This window comes from Biomphalaria glabrata, chromosome 1, assembly GCF_947242115.1.
Source record: "Biomphalaria glabrata chromosome 1, xgBioGlab47.1, whole genome shotgun sequence".
Classification (NCBI taxonomy): domain Eukaryota; kingdom Metazoa; phylum Mollusca; class Gastropoda; family Planorbidae; genus Biomphalaria; species Biomphalaria glabrata.
In genome coordinates, this window is record NC_074711.1 from 34,843,333 (window position 1) to 34,855,439 (window position 12,107).

Below are 12,107 nucleotides of genomic sequence, written 5' to 3' on the forward strand. Positions count from 1 at the left end.
TTTAGTCATTATAGGGATTTTATTGTTTCCAATTAAGCACAATTCTTTTGTCCTTTTGAAGCTTAGTAACATGTACAATTACATTCATAATACAGGATTTCAATCACTAAAGAAATAAGCAAAGTTTGATAAAAAAAAAAACAAATACAAAAACAGTGAAATAATAACAATTGAACAAGTTCAACAATTCAAATACATTGTAACAACTAGTAACAAGAACTTCAATATGTATGCCTACCTAGCAAAGTAAACTGCTAAAACCTCGGAGTTATCACAGCTTAAATAACAATAAAATATATATATATAGTTAATATAGAAATGTTGAAGCATAACCTTCAATAATAATAATAATAATAAGACCTTCATTTTCGTTCTTTAAAAACATCAATTGATATAAACACCCTTTTGAATGTTTACATCCATAATGTTTCACTAAAAAAATAAATTTTATTATTGTTACTAGGGCAAATCAAGCTGTAGGCTTCAAAGAAATTCTGGACAAGATTATTACTTGGGAAAATATGACATAAAATATAAATGAGATAAAAGGTTCAATGCTAAATTTGTACAAAGATTGATTTAAAATAATGGTAAGAGGAAAACCCTGACTACACCAGGTTTTATATTAAAGAACTATTGTAACAAAACAAGTGTTCACATTTTATTAGTACAGAAAATAAACAGTATTTTTACTATCTTCTTAAAACTGTGACCCTGATGAATTGTTATGTAGATCATAAACTTTTGTTTGAGAGAAACAAAAGGGAAGAGCAATAGAAAACAATAATCATGAAATTCCTATGTCCTATTCACATTGTCCACTTAAATTTAATGCTATTATAACTTATCATAACCTAATTTTTTTTTAAATACCCCTTTTTTTTTTTTAGCAGTGAGTAACATAATTGGGCAAACTACAAGCTAGTGTCTGTGAATGTTCTAAATATTAATTGGTGAAATATTTAGCTATAGGTGCTTACTGTAACCCTGATCAGATACTGCACAGAGATATAAACCAACTAAAGCAAACACAACATAAGAATTTAGGCTGAAAACATACATCAATTAAGGACTAGGTTATAAAATTCTCCTGATGTGAACTACAGATAATGACATTTAAACACATTAAATAGCAAAGATAATATTTTTTTGAAAAACAAAACAAGGAAAAAGTGTGAACCTTAAATTCCCCCAATAAAAACTGATGTCATCTCTAGCAACAACATTTTTTTTTCTTGAACTGAAGTAGAAAAAAAAGTTGCAACTTTGTAAATGTATTTTTAACAAAAGTTAGCCTAATCACATTTTCAAAACCATCATTACAAAACAAAGATAAGATTAAAACAAAAACAAATAAAAAAGAGAATAGAAAGAAATAGAATCTTGATATTTTGATAATAAACATTTATTTAATGAAATCCTAGAATGTTGATACAAAATATCTAAAAAATATGAAATATAATTTCTGTATAGTATACAAATACTATGTTGGAAACTATGTTGATTTTAGCAGAGCTAAATAATACACTTGATGTACTTTCATTTTTATCATTTTAATTGTTTTAAAACATAATTTAAGCAATAACCCAAAAAAAAGACTGATTAGTTTTCTAAAAGCTACTTAGCTTTTCAAAATAAAATCTAAAGTGTGTGAAACAATCCTTAATGGCAAATAGTGAGATAATCTTTCAAAATTAGAAACCAGTGAAGTCTTAACAAATTTAGTAGGCTGAAAAAAAATCATATCAATAAAAATTTCATTATACAAATGAAAAATTATAAATTCAAGTCTTTTAGAACATAGAAAAAAAATGTCTGCATAATGTCAAAATGCTTCCCCCCTCCCTTTTTTCTTAAGGTATAGAAAAAGGAGAATATTAAATTGGAATGTGACAACAGCACAAGTCAGATCTGGTTGTGGCCCAAAAAAAATAAAATAAGTACGGCATGTAGAAAGAAATATATTTTTATTACAGAGACTGTATGTAAGGACTACATAAAATGATGTAAAAATAGATGCACATGATTGTTTCTCAGATCTAGTAAGCACATGTTAACCCTCATTCCCCTCTATTTTCCTTCTATAAAAGGATTCATATTCTGTTGATGTATAAAATGTAAGTAAAAATAATGTATGATGCATAGACTTCTACATGAAACATGATTTTTAAAATTAATTACGCATTAAAAAAAAACTTTGTCATGGTAAAAAGAAATATGTAAATTCAAACATTCTAAAAAAAACACTTTTAGCATGATTGCAAATTCAATTTGTATTACCCTATTGAATTAACAGGTATTTAGATGTCATCTTTATGACATCTAACCAGCTCATGAAAATATTTCACATTTTTAATAGTTATCTAAACTATGCACTGTACATGTACTATTTACAATTGTGGTGTTATAAACAAAAATGAAAGACAAAAAAAAATACTACATATGTTTGTCAGTTTTGAAATGAAAAAAAAAATGATGCAGTTGAGTCCTATAATAATATTGATGATAATCACATGAACACAACAAGGTGTTGAAGCAAAAGGTATTGCCATTAATAAGATGATACTCAACACATACCTAGCATTTATGACTCATCATTGAAATGAAATGTCAAGTTTGTATACATAGAATGATATAATAAATTTTATATTGAAAATGACTTCATCTATTTAATCAAACCTTTATTCCTATAAACAATATGTTCTTTGCAAATAGTACTTCATGACTAATATTGTAATTTTATTCTTAGAGTTTTCTTACTTGAAAAGATAATCTTACATAATGAAATGAAATATATGAAATAAAATGAAAAAAAAGATAATATGTGGGTTAATTCTGTTAATTCTTCTGATTGCGAAAGAAAATAAAAAAAAAACAAGACAATCTTTCAATTATATAGTTCACTGTCTGCAACTGTAACAGGTTAATTAGCATAAACATGTCCTGTCCATAAAATTCCATTCACAGAAGTCTTTTAAAAATTTCATTGAATTTAATTAATCAGTGTGCTTACTTATTTTTTTGTTTAGTAGAGACTATTACATAACAAGTTCATCCCCACTCAGATACAGGAACAGTGTCTTCTGCCAACAGCTTCAAAGTTTAACAATACTGTTATATGTTATAAACAAATATCTAAAAACTGAATTATAAATTGATAGCAATATCAGAGATAATTTACAATAGAATCAAACACAATAGGAATTGAAAAAACTGTGAATATTTGTTATAAGAAAAATAAAAATATAGATGAATTCTTGAAATACTATCTTTAAAAACTAGTGATTTTATTTTCTATACCTAACAGGCACAGGTTAAAACAAAAATCCTTATTTATTCAAAGCATATATTATTTATGCTTCTTTGTAGAAGAGCTAAAACTACACTTTTGAAATGTATTTCTCAACAAACAAAACCATTGGATAATTTTGTTCTTGGAATGTTTTAAAAAATAATATTTAAAAAGAGTTAAATCTCAGGATTCAAATAATAGTAAGTCTAACTTAACAATAATTTCACCAGTTTCAACCTCATGGAGAATAAGTCTTTTAGTTATCGGCCCTCGCCTCTCACCACTTTCTGTTAAGACATCTTTAATTCGCACTTCAGTGCGGCCCAGGAAGTCTAGAATACAAAACAATCCAATTTAATATTATTTAGTGTCATTTCAACAGTAATTTCAATCATATTTGTTTTTCTTTTATTAAAACAAATATCAAGAAGACACATGAAATGCGTTGGATATTATTATCTTCTTTTTGGAACTAAAGTCTGTAATATATAAGATAAGAATGTGGTGGCTGAGTGGTTGGCTTCCAAACCCAGGGGTCTTAGGTTCAAATCTAAATAAAAATAGACTGGGATTTCAAATTTCAGAACTTAAAGAATACCAAAAACCCTCCATTGCACAAAATAAATAAATAAATAAATAAATAAATCTCAAATATGTCAATGACTTAAGTATTAGATAACAAGTTGCTTGTTTGTAATTATCCTAAGACTGGGAGGGGGTGGATTTTTTTAATGTCAGACGGTTCAGATTAGTAATCCTATATCTGAGATGAACTGCGCAGTGGTTTCCAGATCAGGCAGTTCTCTGTTTAGTTTTTCTTCTATAGGAGCATATGTTGTCAAAAAATTATTCATTGTTCATGTCGAGATAGCTTATAATAGGCTTCCTTTTTCTTGTAATTGGGATTCAATTCCATCCGATTCTCATTTATTCTACTCTCTATTTTATTTTTAAATTACTTTTCTATAGCATATCTTTCATGCACTCTCAGTGCACCATGGTCCTATTTCTTTTGTTGACCAGTGGGAAAGGGGGTATCTGGGAGAAGGTTCCAGTGCTGCCTTTAGTCCCTCATTACAAAAAACTCATTTTGAATTGGGATTCAAACTTGAGCCAAGCAGTTTATGCCACTCAGCCACACATCTGAGAGGAAGTTGATAATGTGATAAACACAATGAATGAGAAACAACATCATATTATAAAGGATTGAACGTAAATTTTTAAATTTTTTTTTTTATTGCATAACACTGAACAACAAATAATGATGCAATCTTTATTCTCATAATAACAATTTTGCATCTATTACAATTTGTGTAGATAGTGTATTGTGCTGGCCTAAAGACAATTAAGAGTGCATTACCCCACCTCTCACCCAATCCAAAGGAAAATTATTTTGCAGACCTGCTTTCTTGCTGCTGTACTTATCCTACTGTATCATCACTGTCATGTTTTATTTTTTTGAGAAAACAAGCAAAGGTATGTGACAAGTTTTGAAAAAAAAAACAGCAGTCACTGGCCCTTTCTTTAATGCTTATTGAATTTTGATTTAAGTTAATATAAATAACAGTGGGTGTTTGTCCAGATTGTGATTATGTTATTAAGTTTAGCTGGAAATGTATTTACCATTTGGTGAATATAGATCTCTGTCATAAACAGTGAAGCAAAGTGTATCTCGATCCACATCTCTAATCATAAACTGCATTGATGCATTCCACCTTGGGTTAAGTGTTCCAGGAATAACTTTTGTTCTGTGTTCTTGAGAACCCATACTTACTTCACAATAGGGGTCACTTTGACCTGGTAGGTATTAAAATTGCATGGTCTGAACATTGTCTTCACAGTTTTAAAATTGTTTTTAAATACTAGCATATAAATTCATATCAAGCAGTCAAAATATATCTTTGTACTAAAATAGTATGCAAAAATTATTATTTGTATTTGCAAACAGTGTCACTACGAATGAAACATCCTTGAAGGAATATAAAACATAGAAGAAGAAAAAAGACACAATAAAGATAAACAATACATCAATGTATATGTATATAATAATTATTTATGATTTATATGATATAATGAATGACAGAAAATAGGCTTAATTTTAAAACTATCTAATTGAATGGGCTGTAAATGCTAAATTAACTGCAAATGAATAATATGAAAATTATCTTTTTTTTCCAGCATTACTTATAATTATTTAATTATTGTTTAAATTTATTTGTGAAAAATTATTTTTTTCCTTAGTAATATTGCAATTTCAATTAAAGACAAAAGTAAACTAAAATGTATTTATTAGAAATTTTGGGATAGAGAAGGATCTACAATTAAAAATACATTCTTTTTTTTCTATAACTGAGTTGAGGGTTTGCAATATCATCAAGACATTTCAAAATTCATACTAATTTCAGACTTGTTGCTTTATTTTTTTAATGGGAAAAGAGGGTAGAAAGCATTGAATGGAGTAGGAGTGACAAGTTGCAACAATTGTTATGCTTCAATGTTTATGTTGGTGCATACTTTATAATTTTCTAGCACCAATTCTTTTGTGTGCTGAATATGAGAATGCACTTTGGTTACAATATAGCCTTTTGTTTTGTTGAGCCTCTTTCACTATGATGGTGTCACAGTCTTAGTTGACATTGCATGATCTAAAGTTCACGTCATGTTAATAGTTTAAAAGACATGGAATTCCTGATGTAGAAAACAGGAAGTAGAATGAATAAAGTTAGACTTAGAGGTCAGTCAGTCAAGTCAAGCAGACAAGTGAAGTCAAGTTAGAAGTCAAGTGTTATTCTTTGGACCGAGTGGTCAAGTATATTTTAGTCCGGGATGGACAGTAGTGACTTAGAAACAAGCTTACAAGACAACCCTGGCAGATTATTAGTTTTAAATGACTTAGAGCATATTTCTTTAGATGGCACATTGTTATGGAGTCTGTGAACATGTTTGTATTTGTTGATGAATTCTGCTGTAACCATGTTACTAAACTAAGGCAGACAAGTTTATAAATAGGGGTGAAGGGCTCAAAATGTTGAAGAAAGAGACTGAGAGAAACCTTTTTATTGTAGTTTTGAATTGAATTACATTTTCTTTAAATTGCTCAGCATCTAACTATTATGTGTGTGTGTTTCTACATACATTGGAATTGAAAGCTGTATATATTGTCATTGTTTGTTTAAAAAGAAGTTTGTTCAGATTTGATTAAAGTTCTGTATTAATAAAATAATACAAAGGTTAATTGGACTAGCTGTCTGGAAATACAACCCAAACAAGGCCCAATAACCAGTAACATTTAACTCTATTTTTCAATCATATTTATAAATTTGCTAACATGCAACATTTTTAAATGATTAATGTTTCATGCATTTTAAAAATTGGCAGCTATTTATATCAGAAATATAATTTTTATCTGTACATAAAACAACTTCCTTAAATCAAAGCGAGATTTCTTTGAAAACTGAAGAGTTTGTGCATACAGAAAACAAAATATACATGAAGGTTTAATGGATATTTTTTTTTAAGCTTCATTGCAGACAGCAATACACTCCAAATTGAAAAGCAAACAACATAACTTACCATTGGCATCTGAGGCTTTCAGATGACAAGCCTCTTGAATCACTACAAGTATTCGACCATTAGGATTCTTCACTAATAAAAAAAAGCAGCAAGACAAACCACATGCAATGAAAAGAAACAAAAATTAAACTAAATCATGCTCAAAGTTATTTATAAAAAAAATCAACAGCAACAAAAAACTGGGTGATAACTAATATTCTCAAAAACAAAAATATGCAAGAAATCCATTGCCTTTTTGATATATTTAAAAATATTTACAAATAATAAATAAAAAAAAATATTTCATACTCATCAGAAAATTTTGTCCAAATGATAATGACACTGATTTTATTTTTTCTTTAAAATTAAAAAAAAAATACCATTTAGATCTACATAAAGTCAACATTTTTCCATACAAAACTGTATTTCATGCAGGCAAAACTATTGAGTGAAACAATGAAAAACAAAAACACCAAACAGGATTAAAATAGAAACCATCTAAATAGTAGTCAACCAAATCAAAGCGTTGTAAGTGCAACATTGGCAAGACAACAGCCGGCAACGTGCATCAGTAAAAAAAAAAACCTTAAGAATCTGCACCTACCACCATCAAGTGCTGGCCTTAAACCCAACCCTTCTTCCACAACCACAAGAACTCTGCCAATTGGTTTTGCACGCAATACTACAAGATAGTATTAATACAACTTAAGAACATTGTGGCATATTTTGTTTTAGCTATAACAAATTCCCCAGCCCATTTTTTTTATCCCAATTAAAAAATACTACCCAAATCCTTATTTTATAAAAAAAAGTATAAATGTCATGTTAAAGAAACTTGTGTCTCAGAAAAACAAGACAATGTTTTCTAAAGCAAGAGAAAATTACTGAGATTAAGACCAGATAGATTCACTAACTCATGATTGGAATTGTTACAGTAGAGGCTAAATTCCCAACTCGTTTCAAACAGAAGTATCAACAGTGCCACTAAAATGTATCAGTGTACCTAGAGACAAACTATTACACTGACATTGTCAAACCAGCTTCTGACAACTCTGTCTTACCTTATTCTTGGCCAACCATATATTCTTTTGCAACCAACCATACAAGAGTACACAAGCCATTAGAGAAAAGCAAAATTATTTATTTTTATTGTGAAGCTGATGTTCCTATTACAAATGACAATGATGCACAATCTGAGAAAGGTTTAGCTTTTTTAACAATACCAAGCTTTATTGGATTATTTTCTGTGGTTTTGGCCATAATGCTTCCTGCAGCAACTTGTATCGATGAATATTTTGCTCTTTCTTGGCACTGATTTCTAAGTCTGGACCTAAGGTCTTACACATGATCTACACTTTCTATAAAATGATCTTAATCATGTACAAAGCTAGGATTGATCCTCTGATTACGGTCAAGCTTTGAGTATATCCCTCATTTTGCCATCATGACAAAGCTCATTTCAACTTTGAGTGGTAGCTCAATGAAGTCATTTTAGGTTATTCCACTATAAATTTATAATTTAAAAAGATAACTTAAGATTTAAAAAAAAAAAAATTGGCTTAGGGCTTAAATCTATGCCCCCCCGAAAAATCATAGAATCCATGAATAGTCACAGATACAGAAAGAAGATGTCAACTTGTAGAATACTGAGTATATATATCTGAAAGTTTTGTAATATATACGCTTGGACTACAAAAATATTTTTTATAGTTTGAGCAATGACCCAATATTTGACAGTTCAATGAACAGATTTATTCTTACCTGAATGAGCTCTCTCAAGTTTTCTCTTGGCTTTATCTTTATACTGTTTAGATGCATTCTCTATTTCTCTGACCCATGTATCTCTGTTTTTATAAAGACACTTTTTCTATTTATCTGACACAAATGTCCATGGTTTCATAACATTTTACACTGTTAGATGGCTTTTTTTTTGTGTTAATTTAAATGGAGACAGGGGACTGATTCTGTAAGTCTAATATCTTCAACAAAATTAGAGAATTCAAGTTTCCAAAAATAATTATATCTGGGTAAATGACACCCAGCTTGCAAATGTCAAGTATTCAGGCTTAAGACAGTTTTTTAAAACGTAGAATGAAATATTTAATATTGACACTTTATAAAATTTCCATGTAGCTTACCTCTCAACAGCAGAGACAGCCTTGAGACTAATCAGCCTATCACTAGTAATACGAAACAGACAAGGTTCACTATCATCTCCAGGTTTTGTTACATTAATTTCATTTAGAAACACTGGCTATTGAATATAACATAAATATCATATAATAGGACAAATTTATAAAGACGTTTCTTAGCTTTAGGAAATAAATGTATAAAAAAATTTCTGAACTTCAAAGCCATTTTCTTCTTCTGAATGTCAGTTTATCACAAGTAATTGAACTTACAAGACGATACATTTTAAACTGCGTATTCGTATCAAACAAGTGTATTGTACTAAAACTTGATCCTAAAGGACGAGAGGTTTGAGCCAACATCAAAAAGTCGTTGAATAAGAAACCAACTAATTCTTTATTGCTTTTAGCCTGAAATTTGGAAAAAAAATAATAATTTGTCGAGCCTGAATGTTTTGACACTGGCTAACATGTATAACTAATTCACTACTAGTCTATCTCAATTCTAAATAGTAACATGTATAACTAATTCACTACTAGTCTATCTCAATTCTAAATAGTAACATGTATAACTAATTCACTACTAGTCTATCTCAATTCTAAATAGTAACATGTATAACTAATTCACTACCTTGTATAATATTCCATGAAAAAGAAGTCGCCTTGGTCCCATGCAATTAGTCAAGGAATTAAAAACTATATTCTGAAAATAAAAACAGATAAAATTTGTAAAGCTACTTATCACTAGAAGATTTCCAATAAGTTCTAATGATAACAACTAATTCATTATACATCTTTTAATTAGGATCGCAACTTATGGTTTTTATAACACTATATATAACAATATACTCACTTTATGACAAAAGGTTGCAGTTGGCTCACCCAAGAGGTTGCAAATAATTCACCATAGAAGAAAGCATTACAATGAATTCACTGTATGACAAAAGAGTCTTACCTCAGCTAAACCATCACAATGTACATGGGACTGAATCCATTCTAAACTATCAGAATTTTGTTTTTCCTTCACACACTGGTTGGCTTGACTACAAAGTTCTTGAGCCATGGTAAGAGCTTCTTCTAAATTAGTTCGATCTGCATGATCAGGTGGAGTGCAACTTAAAATCTGAATTAAGAATACAATAATAAAAATTAATTCTTTTAAATTAAAGGAAACCTCTAAAACATTTATAAGAATCAATATTACAACTAAATATTAACAATCATATAAGGTTCTAGTTTTGAAAAACCGTTTGTTAGGATGTTTGCAATTTATATTAAAAGATAGTAGTTTAAATTTTTTTATTTATAACTCAAAATATAACTAGCTAAAAAAAAAAAGAGTTAAAAATTTACTTACTTTCTCTATAAGTAAAGGATATCGAGTAATTCTCTGCATAGGTTTTAACAAGTAACCACTTAAGTGAATACCTTTGACTTTAGGATTCTGCATACACAACTGTTAAAACACAAAATAAAATAATGCAAAAAAAAAAACAAATAACTTAATAAGGTTATATTGTATGATCTCTTTCAAAATTGCATTTTTAAGATGACTGCATTAAATATTCAGTTGAAGAGCCTTTGAATAATTTGATAAGGTTTATGTGTTTCACTCTTTTTTTAAATTGATATGCTGAGAACAGCAGATGACCAATTTAGATGAGATATAGTAGTGAAAGACTTAAGAATGGTGCTCCAACAACCTTCATACAGGGCTACAGACAAGAGTGGAATGGCTGTATGGACCACGGCTAAATTGGCATTTGGGCAAATACAATGATAGCAGCAGACGACCAATGTAGATAACATAAGGTTGTGAAAGACTTAGGAGTGGTGCTCCAACAACCTTCACATAGGGTTATAGTCTGGGGAAGAATGATTATATGGACTGAAGCTAAATGATCTGCTAAGATTACATCAAAAGAACATTATTTTTTTAAATGTTTTTAAAAGATCTAGTTGGTAAAAATGTAATTTTTAAAATATTTTCTTTGCAAGCGCAATTAATGCAAACCTAATATGGGGATGAGGTCTTTAATGGTAATTCTTATAAAAAATAAAAGATCTGGTTTCAGATAGCATTGTCACATGCAAAATTGATTTAAATATCTATTTTAACCTCATATGGTACTGATAGGGCCATTTTGACAGCCAATCTGCCACTGGTCCGTAATTTATAAGATATCTAGACTAAATACCAATAAGTAAAAATGATCTTCTTTAAATATTTACCTTATGAAATTGTACAAAAGTTGGACTAGATTCTGAAATTTTCTGTAAAGCAGCAGCAGCAGACAATTGACAACTACAAAAACGCATGTAAGGATTCATGTGGGGCAGCTGTAAAAAGATGATAAAATCATTTTATAATGCATATCTTTTAACAGGTTAAATTATGAGATTTTACATTTTCAAAAGTAGAAAATATTTTTTTGAGGCTTTTTAGATATAAAGTAGAAGAGAAAAAGAACAAGGAAATCTTACACTTTCACAAAGAATATCCCCAATACTGACTATAACTCCATTCTTACCACACATTTTCTTTCTAACACGAAGTGCTCTGAGGAGAAAATATACAAAGCAGTATAATAATAGAGAATATAGTTTTTTAGACAATACAAGTACCAGTATATAATAGTGAATATATATTAATAAATAAAATAAAAAACAGCACTACAATAATTTTGAGACATTATTATTAGCCCCTTATGTCTCATTTTCTCAGAATTAAGCTGCCAGAGTATAAGACTATAAGAAACTTATTTCAACAACAACAGCAAGGAAACTGTTCTTCAATGGATCTGAGCATACAATAAAAAAACCAAAATATTTGCCAAAAATGTAAGCATGAAAAAACAATAGAAAATTCCTCTCTAACCAGAAAAAAAAAGGATAAATGAGAAATAGACCTGCTCTCATAAAAATTACAATAAAAACAATGCCTATTACACGCCGTCTGGACATGACCAACATATTTTTCAGAACTTCTGAAGCATCACTAGAGAATGCCAACCATGTCTTTCACAGATGCATACTATATTGAGAGGCCTCAACAAGACACTGGCCTAAAAGAAACTCTCTGTGGCACTTTACATCTTTAGAAGTAGTCTCTTCCCCATAGCAACTTCTTGGGT

The 12,107-nt window shown here is 29.4% G+C and overlaps 1 protein-coding gene across 1 annotated transcript in view; it reads right to left on the bottom strand.

Annotated features, from left to right (window-relative positions):
* The window catches only part of LOC106068571 (intersectin-1-like), a 48,606-nt gene continuing 36,499 nt past the window's right edge, over nucleotides 1–12,107 (bottom strand). The window contains exons 36-47 of the mRNA XM_056033864.1: nucleotides 11,458–11,533; nucleotides 11,206–11,313; nucleotides 10,331–10,429; nucleotides 9,929–10,096; nucleotides 9,605–9,676; nucleotides 9,247–9,384; nucleotides 8,983–9,098; nucleotides 8,606–8,688; nucleotides 7,449–7,526; nucleotides 6,866–6,937; nucleotides 4,916–5,089; nucleotides 1–3,624 (exon numbers count right to left, since the gene is read on the bottom strand). Of these exons, the coding sequence (XP_055889839.1) occupies nucleotides 3,476–3,624; nucleotides 4,916–5,089; nucleotides 6,866–6,937; nucleotides 7,449–7,526; nucleotides 8,606–8,688; nucleotides 8,983–9,098; nucleotides 9,247–9,384; nucleotides 9,605–9,676; nucleotides 9,929–10,096; nucleotides 10,331–10,429; nucleotides 11,206–11,313; nucleotides 11,458–11,533 (1,333 nt within the window). The 3' untranslated portion in view covers nucleotides 1–3,475. The remainder of the gene's footprint in view (nucleotides 3,625–4,915; nucleotides 5,090–6,865; nucleotides 6,938–7,448; nucleotides 7,527–8,605; nucleotides 8,689–8,982; nucleotides 9,099–9,246; nucleotides 9,385–9,604; nucleotides 9,677–9,928; nucleotides 10,097–10,330; nucleotides 10,430–11,205; nucleotides 11,314–11,457; nucleotides 11,534–12,107) is intronic.